This window comes from Dysidea avara, chromosome 2 (genome assembly GCF_963678975.1).
Source record: "Dysidea avara chromosome 2, odDysAvar1.4, whole genome shotgun sequence".
In the NCBI taxonomy this organism is placed as follows: Eukaryota; Metazoa; Porifera; class Demospongiae; order Dictyoceratida; family Dysideidae; genus Dysidea; species Dysidea avara.
The window spans coordinates 52,300,566-52,317,615 of NC_089273.1; the positions used below are offsets into that span (position 1 = coordinate 52,300,566).

Sequence of the window (17,050 nt, forward strand, 5' to 3'; positions counted from 1 at the left end):
ACAATTATCGTTGTGATAGGACACAGAATCCGGCCACCAACTGTCCATTATTCTCGTAATACCAAGCGCATGCAGTGTTGCCATGCTGTGGATTAAAGTTCCGCATACATCTAGTTATAAGCTTTTGTCTTGTTTGTGAACCTGAAACAATCTATGAACTTTTTATGAACTTCTGGCAATATCTCAGACTGCGACCTTTTTTGCTTTTTTTGCTCTTCAGTTCCCTACTAACAACCCAGAGATCCACCTATTTATAATATGTGGGCTTGGTGCATGCTGGTTTTCGGAGGGTGAATATTGGATTTATGAACTTTTGCAGTGAACAAATTTATTTTTTCACATGAACATCTGGAGCAATTATCTGGCAACATTGAGCACATGCGTCAACATTATTTGAATAATATGGTTCAGCGGCATCGACTCTACCTAATTAAATAGTTACAGACCCAAGGTATATTCAATATCCTTGGAGAATGACTGTTGAGATTTCAGTTTAGATGGTGTCTCTGTGATCACGTCGGTATAAACTCATCCAGGAGACTGGAGGCATACAAGTCCTCGTAGTTTCTACTTATGGAAATAAAATATCAAAAGTTAGTTTATATGCAAATAAAATTGTTTATATTGTATTGTTACAGGGAGTAAATTGAAGACTAAAGAGAAACTCTAGATCTGTAAAGACACTTAAGAGTTCCAGTAGACTATGACAATGGTATTGTCTATAGTCAGGTACATAGCTATGAACTATCTATTTAACATACAACAAAAGACTGGAAAATCCCGGTATAACACCAGATGCCCTATAGCTATGTCCATCCTAGCTGATATGCTATAGCGCAACCCATGTCATACTAACCAGCCATACTTTTGGTACTATAAGTTAGTGGAACTGGAAAGAAACAGATGGGGTGGGACCTGCTTTGGGTGGGATAAAACTTTTCCAGCACTGCAAACAATTACTGATACTGCTGCTCCTTAGCTGCCACTGTTGCTCTACTATGGCATAGAATGATCTAGAACAGGCAGTTACCACCTCAAACCTGTTGTTGGTACCTTCTAATGAACACCACAATGTATAGTGATTAAGCTAACCCTATAGTTAGTTGTTTACTTACACCTTTCCTGCATAGTGTTTAACCTGGGTCTCATAGTCTGATGTTTCCATGGCCACCTTCGAGTTAACACTGTTTAACCTTTGATTAAACTTGTAATAAACCTCCTTTATAGTATACTTATTCAGCCTTATGACAGCTACTTTACAGAGGTGATATCGATAAGGAGGCCTGAGAGTGTCGATGCACTAGGCACTAAATAAATCTAAATTATAGGGTTCTTAATTTAAACATATAGGAAGATAAGAGTTGTTTTAATCTCAGAGGCTCTTATTTATTATTTTATTTATAATGCTTTTTGAAGCAGGAGAACCTGCATCAAACAGAAATGTACAGCTATACATTAACTACATTACAATTACTTATTACTTAACTATGTACTTATTACGAATTTGTAGCTCAGTGTCATTAAAGAGGGAGAAAATTGGTGGAGATTAGTCGTCTTGAGCATCGGGGCATGGACATCAGAAATGAAATGAACAGGATTGATCAGAGTTGAAGTTAACTGTAAAATGGTCCCATAGATGTTTGTGAGCTTTTGTTTGATGACGTAAGGTGGTAAAGATAAGGTTATAACAGGTAGATGATTCCATAGTCTTACAATTCGATTGAAATAGAATGTAATCTAAATTCACAGAGTAGATTACTATGTTACACATCAGTGCCTGCTTTGAAGAGCTTTTACTCAGTATGCTTCACACATCTTGGCACCTTTTAAACACACACATTGGGGTATAAAGTTGCAGCTACGACTAACACAGTTAAGCAGGACACATGTACATAACTGCATACTGGGTATCCGCCACAGCATATTATTTCATTAGTGTTAATGGTTACATCCATTTAGTGGCTTGAAGCAACAGCTGTTAGTCTTTGTGTTGCCATGAAATGCTTGGAAAGACTTTTTACTTTGTTATTGCTTTTGACCCATACATGCAAGCATGGTTTACAGACATTTTGAATCACAAATAATACTGTAGGTACTAATAGTCTGTATCCATTACCTTTAGTAGAAACAATTAGTGCTTTGATACAGGAACGAATTTGCATGTTTCTGTGACAGGTACATCCTAAACTGAGTGGTTTATTTAATGTTGTGTGTACGTGTGCGTGTGCATGTGCGTGTGCGTGTGTGTGTGAGTAAATGAGACAGCATAGCCAAGTGGTCAGAGCTTAGTAATTGAAAGGTTTCAGCCAGGTTTGATGCCCAATTGCTGTTGCTATTTCTTTGAGCAAGAAATTTTACTCACATTGTTCCAGTCTACCCAGTTGTTAAATGGGAATCGAACCTGGTGACAACTGGGGAAGCAGACCATCCGTAGCTCTGGTACAGTGTAGTGGGTGAAGGAACAGGTAGGACTTGGGCTGCCAAGAGATATGGTACACCTTTCTGTGGGTTATACAATAGTCCTATCCTAGGAGGATTATGAGTGCCTGCGATGACTCTTAGCACCTACATGAGTAGCTAGCACACAGATGCCCCAGTTCTGGTTCATAGTGTGTTTGTGTGTGTGTTTGGCTTTGTTTTGCTAGTGTAGTGTAAAGGCTGACTTAGTAGTTGATAGGAATGCATTTAGCTAAGTACATGAATATTTTTGATGATGTGGACAATCTAATCAGCTACAGTGTACCTACTGCTTTCATTGACCACTAGCTATATGGCTGCACATAGCTATGATCATTTTGGGATGAGGTCATTGCTCTAAAAATATACTTTCATGCTCATATTATACCAACTGTATGAATACATGTACAGATTGCACACAAATCACATTCACTGCATGTTTCTATTCTTCGCAGCTAAACGAGGCAATAAAATTATAGATCGAAGGAAGCCGGTTTGCTGTCATCCAGAACTAGAACAGTGCTTGTGTTCCATGAGAGACCTACCTGTAAGTAAAGACTGTCACAGCATTGTTGTCACTGTTATCTTGATATCGTTGGTAGATATCATCTCTCAGTTGCCAGTGACACCATTTTGTCTATCACTAAGTTTGGATCCCTTCCATCAATCTTAATCAACGATTCTGTAAAAGCTGTGTCAGATGAAGATAAGGTTGAACTGTTTAAGTAATACTTTTACTCTGTTTTTACTGATACTTCCACCTCTTTACCAAACTTAGAAGAGGCGTCCATTCCATTTACTACTATTTCTGAAATTACTCTCAGTTTCGAAGACATATTTGAATAGTTAAGATCTTTACAGATTTCTAAAGCTGTTGGTGCAGACAACATTGGACCTAAAGTCCTAAATAGTTGTGCTGACTCATTGACTACACCTCTACATTATCTTTTTTCTTTGTCTTTGATAAAAGGTGTGACTGGAAATGCCACAACATAATTCCTATCTTTAAGTCTAGCAATAAATCTACTGTCAAAAATTATCGCTCTATCTCTTTACTATGCAATGTATCCAACATTTTAGAACGATTGGTATATAACAAAATCCTTGATTTCTATTCAGACTCCATATCATGCCATCAATTTGGATTCTGGAAAAACAAATCTTCATTGCAACAGTTGTTACTATATTTGATGATCTTTGTTCAAGCAGAAATCAAACTGACAGTATATACCTTGATTTCAGCTAAGTTTTTGTTTTGACAGTGTTTCACATTCTAAACTGCTGTTGAAGTTATGGTCTGCTGGAATCATAGGTGGAGTATGGTTTTGGCTACAGTCCTATCTGTCTGATTGTAGTCAATGTGTTCTGGTTAATAACAGTATATCTTGTTCTTTACCTGTCAAATCTGGTGTAACCCTGGGTAGCATCCTGGGTCCACTACTGTTTATAATCTATGTTAATGACATATCTAATAGAGTTGAAAATTCAACAATTTTCAAGTTTGCAGATGACCTTAAGTGCTTTAAAGCAATTTATTCTTTCACAGACTCCAACCTACTTCAAAATGACTTGAATTCACTATACGAATGGAGTCTTGATAACCATCTTTCATTCAGCATTAAGAAATGTGTCGTCTTACATTTTAAAGCCAATTCACATGTTACCAATTACTTCATCGATGGAATTGAGTTATCTAATTTCACTGAACATCATGACCTTGGAATAGTTTTCTCTGATAATTTGACATGGTCTAGTCATATTGATTCTACAGTAGCCAAGGCATACAAGACCTTTGGTTTACTTCGCAGGACTTTTAAGAACACCACTTCCATTTTTAGCTAAAATAAACATTATATTTAACGTTAGTGAGGTCCAAACTTCTATAATGTTCTGCCTTATGGCGACTTTATCTCATAAAGAACATTTTGTTGCTTGAGAGAATCCAACGTCACACAACCAAATTCATTTTGAACAATTATACTATGGATTATAAAACAAGATTGACCCATCTTAAACTGTTACCTGTAATGTATGTTCTTGAGCTACATGTTGTTATTTTTCTAATAAAATCCCTGAATACCCCCACAAATAGTTTCAATGCATCTACCCATGTTTGTTTTAATAATGGCTGTACCAGATCTTCCAGCAGCAAGTTATGCCACAGAAATTCTGACAATGTTATTGTAGCTAATTCATATTTTTTAGAATACCTAGATTGTGGAATGTACTGCCTATCATTGACTTATCTCTCTCCCTCCCTACCATCAAGCAAAAGCTGATTAATTTTCTATGGAAACATTTTATAGATACTTTGACATTAATTATAATAATTGTACTTTGCATTTTTTATGTCCTTGTAGAAATTGTAGTAAGCTTCCCCACTCATGTAACTTTAACACTTTGTAATGTAGTTAATTTTAATTATAATTGTAAGTAAGTAAGTATACTTTTCTATTAGTAAGTTATTACGGCAGCTGACACTCAGATCTTGTAATTTTTTTCACCCTTGATTTTTCCAATGTTTCTCTGTGTGTTAACTTGATCTGTAAAGCAGTAAAATAAAAATAAATAAATTTTGGATGCTGGCATGCATATAATTATATTATGCTACTTATAACCTTAAGCTACAGTATCTATATGTAGCTAGCTACAGTACTAAACCTAACTACAGTGCTACACACAATTGGCAGCTACAAAATAATAAGGTTGTTAGCTGGAAAAAGGGATAGAGGATAGCACCCCTGATTGAGAGTCAGCTGGGTGCATGTCAAAAGCACTCATCATCTCTAGTACACTACCTCACAGTGAATTGGTTAAATTTACTTTATAGATGACTGCAAGTGCAAACTAGACTAAAGTAGGGAACTTTGCAAGAAGACATAGGAAGAGCTGCATTTGTAGCAGCTGTGAGGTAAGCAGATGTGGCTAATTCATGATTCGCTACCATTATCTATCATTGCATGGCAGTGGGGTTCCATCAACATCACTAGCTAAAGTTATCAAAGGAAGTGATAAATGTAGCTAGCTACTGATTCTTTAAAAACTTGGACTGTTGATGATGGCTTGCGGTAGCTAGTAGATTAAATCGCGAATTAAATTCTGGCATGGTTCTTGAAAAAATGAGCATTTTGTGGATGTCTATCGAAGTTCGTTAGTGGAGAAACATGTGATCATGGCTGGATCTTGTGAAACGCTGTACTCTATACATTAATTTAAAGTTTGCCACAAAAAGAATTGCCATACTGCAATATTTTATTGTAACAAAATTTTTATAGATGCTAGCTATAACACACAGTCAAGAACTAGCTAGTGATGAAGCAGATTATGAGAAGATAGCTTCACTCAACTGACGCAAGTAGAACAGCAAGTATGTATCTAGCTACAGTGGGAATTAGCGGTGTTGAGAATGCAACATCCCTCAGAATCCTCATGATGGCAAGATTACTGGTCAAGTTTGATCAAGATCAAGAACTCTGTGAACTGAAACATAGCCAATCATCTTGTTGTTGTACAAACGACGTGCTATTATTGCTTCTTAATGAAATACAGTATACTGTATTGTGGATAGCAAATACAACACAGAAACAAGGCATTGCTAGGTAACTTACTAGTGCACTATAAGGTAGATGCACAATAATAGAAAATGTTGATTTCAGCTACAGGATTTTTAACATGCTGTATGCATTTCACAGTGTTGAAATGTACATTTCTTCACTGCCTCATTTCAAGCATCATTCTAGATGCAGTAAATCTTTCTCTATCCTCTGCAGGAATCTCCACCGAAATCCACGAATTTTCTTGATATGAAATGTTGCTGAAATGACACATGTACATATTTTTATGTTCATGTGCTACAAGCTGACACGTCATTTTTTTGCCCAGTGTCTGTTGTTAGCGTTGATTTTGTGGAATGATTTCTTTCACTGAAATCTATCACTACTTTTCAACTTACATGGCATTTTTATAGCTAGAGGTCTTGTATAGTATTTACTTCATTAACCCTAAAATTTGAAATAATTATACTTGTATACTAGTATGATTGTTAGTACACACGTCTTCGGACTCGTGTAATAACATAAAAAATTAAATTAAAAAAGCAATAATAAATGATATCATCCTCGTAAATACTAAAAATAATATCATTGTTTACGCGGTAATTGCTTCCTGCACAGAATTCATATTTTTAAAATGTCTGCAAAACACTGGCTCATGCATGGTAGCCACCATTAAAATACAAAATTTAATAGTTTTAGATCCACCGCATTAATTACAACTTACAGTAAAAAGGAAGTTGTAGCTACCAAAATTAGCTAGCCAAGTGTTAATCATAACCGGCGATAAGCTGCATACACTTGGTATGTGTTGTCACCAGTTTCTGGAAGTCGACCACCTCCACCGTTATTTATGTTAGCGTTGATTGTAGAATTTTTTTTGCTGTAATCTATCAACTTCCTTTCAACTTCCACCGCATCTTCACGGTTTGGGGTCGAGTAGAGTATTCTTATTTCATTAATCTCTAAATGTTTCTTGTAATCGTCCATCCGTGATTCCACTTCTCCGCTGGTCATGCCAATGTACTCGGCGGTAGCATCTTTGCAGAAATATCTACATTTTGCCTTCAGTTGGTCTATGACTTTCCTGGGCTCACCAGTTATTGAGTTATCGAAGTATTCGGTAGCCATTTCAAATCTGCTTTATAGCTAGCCTATATACTTTCCTTTATCAATGTTTATAATCTCTGGTGGTAGCTACAGAATAACGGCGAACTGACGCAAAGTCGAGCTAAGGAACCTTAAATAACATCCTATTACTACAACTGTAATGTCCTTTATATACACTGTAAAAAAAAACAAAAAAACAGCGGTTTGTATATCACACGCCAGCCGTGTAAACAGAGTAAGCCACAAATGTTCTACCACCATCGGATCAGACACGGTTTTTCTTTCAACCAACAAAGAAAATTCCTGCTTTTCAGTGCTGTGCCCTTGGAGAGGTCTAGGTCATAGACTCTTGCATGCAAAATTTCAGACCTGCAACTTTCTTTGTCTGGTTGCAAGAGCTGCAAACGTGGGATGTATCTATTATTCATTTGATTGTAATTGTTTGTGTCATCAATAATACTGATGGTTCTTCTCTCTGACCGGGCTAAATTTTTTTTGGACGAGGTTTGTGAACTTTGTCTCTACTTCAATCCATAACCCAATAATATCCGCAACGCAAACGGAGTTAGTTTGCACGTGAATTCTTCACCTGGTTAATAGAGGTTTTGCAAACGAGGGTGTGTCCTGGTTACTGTTGCTATACGCCATCTTCGAAGGCAAAAGAGGCACGCGTAATGCTATAAATACCCGTAGTTGTAGGTTTATTACCTATAGTAATTGTGATACAGACGAGTCTCAGTGGTAATCTCAGTGGTAATCTCAGTGATAATGGTGAATTCTTGCTGCGTTGTAGGTTGTAAAAGACGTGGTACGGAAGGTTTCTACTGGCTTGATACCTGCTATCCGCACAACCCAGGGCGTACAAACGGAACAGCTATCAATGAGGCTGGATTGTCAGTATACATAGGGAAGGTTGGACACCCACAACATCTTCTCGTGTGTGCTCTATACACTTCAGGTCAGGTTAGCTAGACATGCTTATATACTTGTTATCAGTAATTAACTAGCTAGCTATATTTGTAGGTAAGCCAGCACAACTCTATGAAACAACTGATCCTGACTGGGTACCCACTTTATACATGGGCCATAAAATTTCTGTTCCTGACCCAGAAAGGCACAATAGGGCTGAACAACGGGCTAAAAGGAAGAGAGTTGTTTCTGATTCTGAGGATGTTGGCAATGCTAGTTCTGTAGCAGCAGCTAGTACAACCACCAAAACAACCACGAGTGATGGATGTCAGACAGATGATGCTTTCATGCTGGAGTACATACAGTTACAGAGGGATAATGACAGGCTAAGAAAAGAGAAAGATGAGCTTAAAATGAAAGTATCATACTTAGAAAGAACTCACATATCCAGTGAACACTTGCAACAGAGCGATCACTTACTGAAATTTTACACAGGTAGTTAACACATATTTTTGCCATAATGTAGATTATGACTTTAGTCTTTACAGGTATTGCTGAGTGGTGTGTTTTTAAGGCTTTGTTTGACCTTGTATCATCAGCCTTACATGATAACACAAGATTATCAAAAATGTCTATCTTAATCATGTTCTTCATGAAACTTCGCCTAAATTTAATGGATGAAGACCTTGCATTCCGATTTGGGGTGCATTGTAGCACTGTATCTAGATATTTTCACCAGGTATTGGATGTAATGGCTGTGAAGACTGCTCCTTTTATCAAATGGCCTGACAGAGATACTCTACGTCAAACAATGCCCACAGCATTCAGAAAGTTTTTTAAGAAGTGTGCAGTTATAATGGACTGCACTGAAATTTTCATAGAGAGACCATCAGATTTACTGGCACGTGAACAAGTTTGGAGTAATTACAAGCATCACTCCACTATTAAATTCTTGATTGGAATTACTCCACAAGGAACAATTTCTCATATATCAAAATGTGTTGGTGGGCGGATGTCAGATAAAGAAATTACTGAACAATCTGGCTTAATTCAACATTTGCTTCCAGTTAAGATGTATTACCATCATTGTGCATTTTACAACACTGCTAATTATTTAGGTGATGTGATATTAGCTGACAGAGGCTTTACATGTGATGGCTATGTAAGAATGGCTATGGCTGAAGTGAAGATTCCTCCCTTCACAAAGGGAAAGAAGTAGCTAGAGAAAGTAGAAGTCGACTGGAGCCGAGAATTGTCTGTAGTCCGAATACATGTAGAGAGGGTGATAGGTGTTCTTAAACAAAAGTACACTATATTACAAGGAACATTACCAATTAGACTAACTGTTGGTGATGAAAATGACAGTACCATTGATAAAATTGTAAGTGTATGCTGTGCATGTGTAAACTTGTATCCATCAGTTGTTAGTCAAGATTAAAATTTAGGATTTATAGCTGAGTCTTTATTGAGATTCTTTTTGGAGCCTTTACCTTTGGTAAATTGTGGCAGCTTTCGACAAGATGGATAATACCAACGATTTTTAGGGGGCATCTGATCCGTAGACAGTCAAAATGGAACCACTTTATAGGACACTCTTCATTGTCACATAATACCATGCCACCAAAGCTTGGTTCTTGACAGTAACACCATAATCTTGTGATGTCTTCATCTTCACAATCCAGGTGGTCTTCAGTTGGTACTGTTCTTGGTACAATATTTGCTGTGTCAGCCACTGGTCTCCTTGTGTACCACTTCCCGATGATTTCTGGGAGCATTCCATAGACAAAAAAGTCATATAGTGATTCTAGCTTTTGTTCAAAAAAATCGTTGTCTGCCTTAATCCTTTCAATAATAAACCCACTTTCGCTCCACACAACAAAATCACAATATGTTACTTTACAGATAGTCATTTGCATTTGAACTTGATTGCATTTGAGCATGTTCTCTTTTTAATTTCCATTTTCCATCACCATTTTTCTCCATATAATAGTTTGTATCAGCTGATGTATCATCTGGTAATGCATCCTTAAAACAAAATGGGCATTTGATCTCTAGCACTCCGTGCCCATCTTTGCAACATGAACAATTTACCAAACCATCAGGTGACGCACCCAAATATGGCCGGTCAGCATCAATAAACAAGCCAACTTCAGAGCACTGAAAATTTTTGTGTTTTGTAATGGCTTGTTGCTTGTAAGCATCAAAGGCAACCTTTTCATGATCACAACCCCACCTATTGTGTATGTATAAATGCACATATAACTCATGATCAGATGACAAATTATTATAAATTTAGCTACTCACTTTGTTGCTTTTGTTGTGAACTTATGAGCTTCTGGATAGCACAATCTTTTGATTAAACTTTGGGAAGGTGAAAGTAAGCTCGTTGCAGTCACTGCCTTAAAGTTTGAGGCAGTGATCCTTCCTGCCCTGTGTACAAACCAACTCTTAGTTGATGACTGGCCCCTGGTCACTTCCTCTAATTTTGCAACTTGTTCAGCAGTCACCTACAGCATACAGTAATGACAGAATTACTATGAAAAATGGTAGCCATGCATGACACACCTTGATAGTATCAATGGCTCTCTCACATTCAGTTAGAAGGTCATGATATTGAAGAGTCAGTGCTTCTGGATTGTACAGCTCCATCATTGCTGTAGGGTAGATTGATTGACTCAAAATAGGAATAAAATTGTCGCTATATGGAGGCGAAATCTTTAGTATTCCAGGCTTTCTTTTTGTGTAATTGTTAATTCCATCATTACCTTGTAGAGAGTTCAGCTACAAAGAAACCACCATGTAGAGAGTTCAGCTACAAATTAGTGACCTTGTAGAGACATCAGCTAGAAAAGTTACCTTGTAGAGAGTTCAGCTACAAAGAAACTATTCTGAGCTCAGCTGCAAACAAATCACCTGTACAGAATTCAGCTACAAAGAAACCATTCTGTAAAGAGCTCAGCAGCAAACAAATCACCTGTACAGAATTCAGCTTCAAACAATCACCCTGTAGAGAGATCAGCTAGAAGAAGTTACCATGTAGGGAATTCATGCAACTATGGAAAGAGATAGTTCAGCTAGAAGAAATCACCTTGTAGAGTTCAGCTACAAAGAAACCACCATGTAGAGAGTTCAGCTACAAAAAAATCGCCCTGTAGAGAGATCAATAGAAGAAGTTACCTTGCAGAGAGTTCAGCTACAAAGAAACCATCATGTAGAGAGTTCAGCTACAAACAAATCGCCCTGTAGAGAGATCAGCTAGAAGAAGTTACCTTGTAGAGAGTTCAGCTACATTCTGTAAAGAGCTCAGCTGCAAACAAATCACCTGTACAGAATTCAGCTACAAACAATTCACCCTGTAGAGAGAGCATCTAGAAGAAGTCACCTTGTAGAGTATTCAGTTACAAAGAAACCACCATGGAGAGTTCTGTAATCAATACCACCATGGAGATTTCTGTAATCATATTATAATGTATTATATATATATATATAATTTGTACATTTACTGATAAAATATTTAAAGTACATCCACTTCATCTTTTCTTCTTCCTGTGGAAAAGAAAAAAAGATAGGTTAGAAAAGTCCCAAAGCCGGCCATAGGCCGGCTTTGGGGTATACAAATACAAAAAGAAATGAAATCTAATCCCAAACAGCCAAGCTGTAAAAAAAACAGTGCGGCCCTCAAAAAAGCTATGGTGAAAAAGATGTGAAATCCAAGGTGGCGGCCAAGAAATGGCTGTGATGGTAGGTTAATGGTAAAAATTTTAATAATGACAATTCAGGTAAATTTTGTATTGTATTGTATTGTATTATTGTATTAATACTTTACAGTGACCAGCACCAGGGGCGGATCTAGGATTTATAAAAGGGGGGGGCTAACTCAAGGTACTAATCTCTTGGGTAGAGGTAGCGAAGCACACTTCCCAGCATGCAAAGCATGCTGGAACTAGGGGGGTCTGGGGGCATGCCCCCCCCCCCCCAGGAAAATTTTGAAAAATAGATGCTAAAACACTGCAATTTGGAAACATTTCCACATAAAATTCATAATATTTTCTGCCTGTAGATATTTTATATACTGCCTTTAGATTATAGGTATGGCTCTCTGAAGCATTTTGCTAATGGAAAAGTTTGGGTAGGTACAGACAACCTAGTACATGATGCACCCCTCTCACAATTGCACAACACTGAATAGGTGCATGTTAGAATAATAATGTTGAAAGTGGAAAATTTTGAAATCTGAACAATACAAGATTGAATCTGAGAGCATTTTCAATGGAAATTGTGAACCTGAATTAAGCATTGTCATACATATTAACTACACAAGTAGATGAATGAAGCCCTTAAACAGACCAATTCATTTCATTGCATGTATAGGTGCAGGCAGATTTGGAAAAATTCCATAACAGAACCAACTACATGTTTCCAGTGAATGTTCTATTAGAGTAGTTAGCTGACTGCTCTATTAGAGTATCTCGATCTTGTAAACCTCCAATGCTGATTCGGGTCCTTGTTGCGTAAATTTTAGCATAAATCCACTGATAATACATTGGAAAGACGTTTATAAGGTGGTTTTATGAGTATTTGTATTATTAGTGATCATATAATTATGCTAAGACAAAATTTCATTATAATACTCAGCATATTGATCAAGTAAAGCCTAAATATGAAGGGGGGGCTTCACGTTTATAAGGTGGTTTTATGAGTATTTGTATTATTAGTGATCATATAATTATGCTAAGACAAAATTTCATTATAATACTCAGCATATTGATCAAGTAAAGCCTAAATATGAAGGGGGGGCTTCACGTTTATAAGGTGGTTTTATGAGTATTTGTATTATTAGTGATCATATAATTATGCTAAGACAAAATTTCATTATAATACTCAGCATATTGATCAAGTAAAGCCTAAATATGAAGGGGGGGCTTCAGCCCCCAAGGCCCCCCCCCCCCCCCCCCCCCTGGATCCGCCCCTGAGCACTGAAGGTCTGTAGGACTACCTAACCTAATTTCAAGGACTTAGACTTAGTGACTTATAGCTGAAAAGGTGTAACAGAAAAGGGGCCAAAGTAAGGAAAAAAATCCCTCCAACCCCAGGAATCGAACTGCAGGTCACCCAATGTCTAGTCGGGGCCACACTCAGTCTCCTCCAGGAGGGATGGATTTTCTTCCTTAATCCTAAAGTATTTATTGTATTAATGCTTTACAGTGACCAGCACTGAAGGTCTGCAGCAACATGTGCTGCAGTCTTAGGATTACCTAACCTAATTTTGTGCCAATTGACCAAGCAGCACCAAAATTCACCTGAATTGTTGTTATTAAAATTTTTACCATTAACCTACCATCGCAGCCATTTCTTGGCCGCCACCTTGGATTTCACATCTTTTTTCACCATAGCCTTTTTGAGGGCCGCACTGTTTTTTTACAGCTTGGCTGTTTTGGATTAGATTATAATTACATCTACAAAACAACAAATCAATAACAACAAATTACACTAAAAATTACAACAGAAGTGTCTGTAAATAGCGTGGCGAGAAACAGAACGGCTCTCAATTCCCAGAATAATGATTGGTACTTTGTTCTACACAAAGCAAACACGGACAAAATAAGAGTATCGTCTAGCATTGATTAATGAAGGTGGGGGTATGAGGGTAAGATGATGGCTACGCGTATAGGCATAGTGTTGTATGTACAATAGTTTGAAAACTTAATAGAACCAGCATGACGAATGCATAAGTTTCATGTTGGTAAATAGCTGCATAAGTCATACAATTGTATAGCTAGCCCCTTGACGGAATCCTCCTGCCAATGATTTTTGCCCCCGCGAAATTGCGATTAAGTATTTAGCGTAATTAAATTTGTGTAATTAATTTTTGACGGGATCTGCATGAGTTTTGTGGAGTAAAAGTTATCGTTCTAAACAGTTATAAAAACAGAATGTTATTGTAAGCTCGAGTTTGCACAGCCCGCTAGCTTTCTATACCAGTTCGCCGTTATCCTGTAGCTAGCTACCACCAGAGATATCAAGGGAGAGTGACTGATAGTTAGACATGGGTGACTATGTGGATTACCTCGATAACTCAAGAACTGGTCAACCCAGTCAAGTCATAGGTCCGTTGAAGGCACAAAGTAGTTATTTCTCGAAGGGTGCTACCATTGAGTATATTGGCATGACCAGCGGACAGGTGGAATCACGGATGGACGATTACAAGAAAGATTTAGGGATAAATGAAGTAAGAGTAGTGTATGAGACCTCAAGCTATAAAAATGCCGTGCAAGTTGAAAAGGAGTTGATAGATTTCAGCGAAAGAAATCATCCCACTATCAACGCAAACAACAGAGATGGTGGAGGTGGCCGGTTACCAGAAATGGATGGCAGACTTACATACAAAGTGTATGCAGCTTATCGTCGTAATTACTGAACACGTAGCAAATTTTTCCTTTTACTGAAAGTTGTAATGCGGTGGACGTAGCTAGCTGTAGTCTAGCTAGACAATTATTTAATGGTTTGGACTTTAATAGTAGCTACCATTTCAGTGATTTGCAAGGCATTTAGTAACATTATGAATTCTGTGCAAGTATAGGGAGCAATTACCGCGTAAATAATCATACCTAGGACTCATCACGTTACGATGGTGATATCATTGTTGTTGCACAAGTCCGAGGTGGAGGCGAAGACGTTTGTAATAACAATAATATCATTTTATAAAGGTATATAATGATTTAAAATATATACTAGTAAGCGGACGTTTACGGATTTTAAGTAAAGTTCCTGGATTTAAATCCACGAAATTTTATAATATTATAATGTAAATAGCAATGAATTTCCTGTCGGTTCCTCAAGAAATTAATGTAGCTAAATTCAATTTCGTAGCTAACTATATACTTACTAGAGAGCCACTAGCTATGTTGGCTATAAAGTATATTGCTATCGATGCGAGATGTATGGAGCAACAGCAACACTAAGTTTCCGGGTTCGCCGACTTTTTTTTTGGTAGTTATTGGTGAAGTGGCGTCCCACGGTGCGTGCGAGGGCTAAAGACCAGCGTTGTAAGTGGGCCGGGTCATCCGGATTATCCAGGTCATTTGGGTCACATTTTGCGGTCCAAGGTCAAGTGGATCTTATCCACTTCAATGAATAACTGGGTCTGACCCGGATGAGATCACGAGTGACTATAAGTTAACAAGCAGGGGCGGATCCAGAGTCTGGAAAGAGGGGGGGCACCTTGCTGAAAAAAAAGTTGAAGAGCAAAAAAAAAAAAAAAAAAAAAAAGTCACAACAATAATAGCTAGTTATCCTTTACCAAATATATTATATCACGTATGTTATGTAAAATAAAATCCTATTTATAGCTTCCTAAGTAAGCTACACTTCCCCATGAACACTGTGACTGCTTTATTAGAGTGATTGGTGATTGACTGCTCTATTAGAGTATCTCGATCTTATATACATTTTTTTTAAGGGAGGGGGGCACGTGCCCCCTCTGCCCCCCCCCCCCCCCCCTGGATCCGCCCCTGACAAGCTCGATTGTATTGATGGAAATGCAGTTGTAAACACTAAAGACACTAACGTGGAGCCACACCCACCATTCAGGAATATACTTTGCTGTCTTTTCGGGGTATGTAGAGCCATTCCCACTTATTGGAATTGTACCATCTGTGCTCTGTGGACATGCATGCATTACCAGATCCGTGTTGCTACTTGAAATGTAGCTAGGTAACTAACTTCTGGAAATTCTGTAGCTGCATGTAAACTTACGTGGAGCCACCCCCACTTGATAATACGTACGTGGAGCCACATCCACTTGATAATATGTAGCTACTTACTTCTTGCAGACATTTTTTAATAGTGTAAAAAATGTAGTGGAACTTTGGACTTTTAATCTAGCTCTTGGAGGACGCCTCTATTTTAATTAAACCGGGTCACATTCAGGTCATATCCTGGTCCCATCCGGATTACTTTTCGGGTCAGTGGGTCAAACGGGTCAACAGTACTGACCCACGTACAACGCTGCTTAAAGACTGGTAGAAATTATTACGATGGAGCCTTGTAGACGCTATCGAAAAACAAGTCGGTTTTCGCCTATACTGGTCACAACGTCTAGCTAGTGACTCCTGTATGTAGCTGGGGTGAAAAAGTTAAATGACACATGTAGAGTGTTTTTATTTATTTATTTATTTTAATTTATTTATTTTATTTTATTTTTTCCCCGGGTAGAGTGTGGTTTCATGATAATTTCTTAATTTTGTTAACATTATTGTTTATATCATCGCAATAGTATAGCTATAGAAATTTGTAAAGGGGGTTTTAGTGTAGCCCTAAGGTTGACATTCAACATGGCTTTAGAGCTGGTTATCCCAAGGACTTGAACTTTCATATGGATTGTAGGGACCAGTCTATTAAGATATGCTCATTTTTTCCCTATTATGCTATGCTGTACTACTCAAAATTTTCCCTCATTATGCTCAATGTTATGCTCAATATAATATTATTTCATCGTGCTCAATATTATTCCCACTTTATTGAAGTATGTTATACAGTAACTTATGGAAAGTTGTCATTAACTTAACATTTAAACTTTAAAACCTGGTAATAGCAGTTACAGTTGCTACCACTAGGTTGCAGAATTTGCAAAATTGGTCCATGCATTCAAATTAAATAAGTCTGCATGTTGAAGGCATACTTCATTAGAATGAATGACTATTGTAATATATTGAGCAATTTATACAATGAAATGTATGCATGTCTGGTCCACGTGCAGACTATAAGTTTGCTGGAAACAGAAATTATCCTACCCATTTTACTAGAATCATGCTTGATGCCTTCTGGCACCTATTATGCTCAAAATAAGCTGGTCATCCCTATAATAGATTGCAATCTACAAGTTGTTATATCACTTTTCAAAGGTATATGGTACTATACCACACTGATGCCTATTCACAAAGTTAAGAGTTTTTAATCATATTGATAGTCAAGTTATCTACTGGATTGAGAAGTGGTTTGCAGCATGCAGACATATAATCTGA

General features: G+C 37.5%; 1 protein-coding gene and 1 pseudogene across 1 annotated transcript; one reads left to right on the forward strand and one right to left on the reverse strand.

Annotated features, from left to right (window-relative positions):
- Nucleotides 1–8,091: 8,091 nt before the first annotated feature.
- On the forward strand, nt 8,092–9,465 carry LOC136247619 (uncharacterized; annotated as a pseudogene).
- LOC136247620 (uncharacterized) lies at nt 9,299–14,676 on the reverse strand. Its single transcript, XM_066039391.1, has 4 exons — nt 14,636–14,676; nt 10,593–10,681; nt 10,332–10,534; nt 9,299–10,260 (listed from the first exon to the last, which is right to left on the reverse strand). Exons 2-4 carry the CDS (start codon nt 10,677–10,679, stop codon nt 9,924–9,926), a joined length of 627 nt encoding a protein of 208 aa, XP_065895463.1. The 5' UTR covers nt 10,680–10,681; nt 14,636–14,676; the 3' UTR covers nt 9,299–9,923.
- Between the last annotated feature and the right edge of the window lie 2,374 nt (nt 14,677–17,050).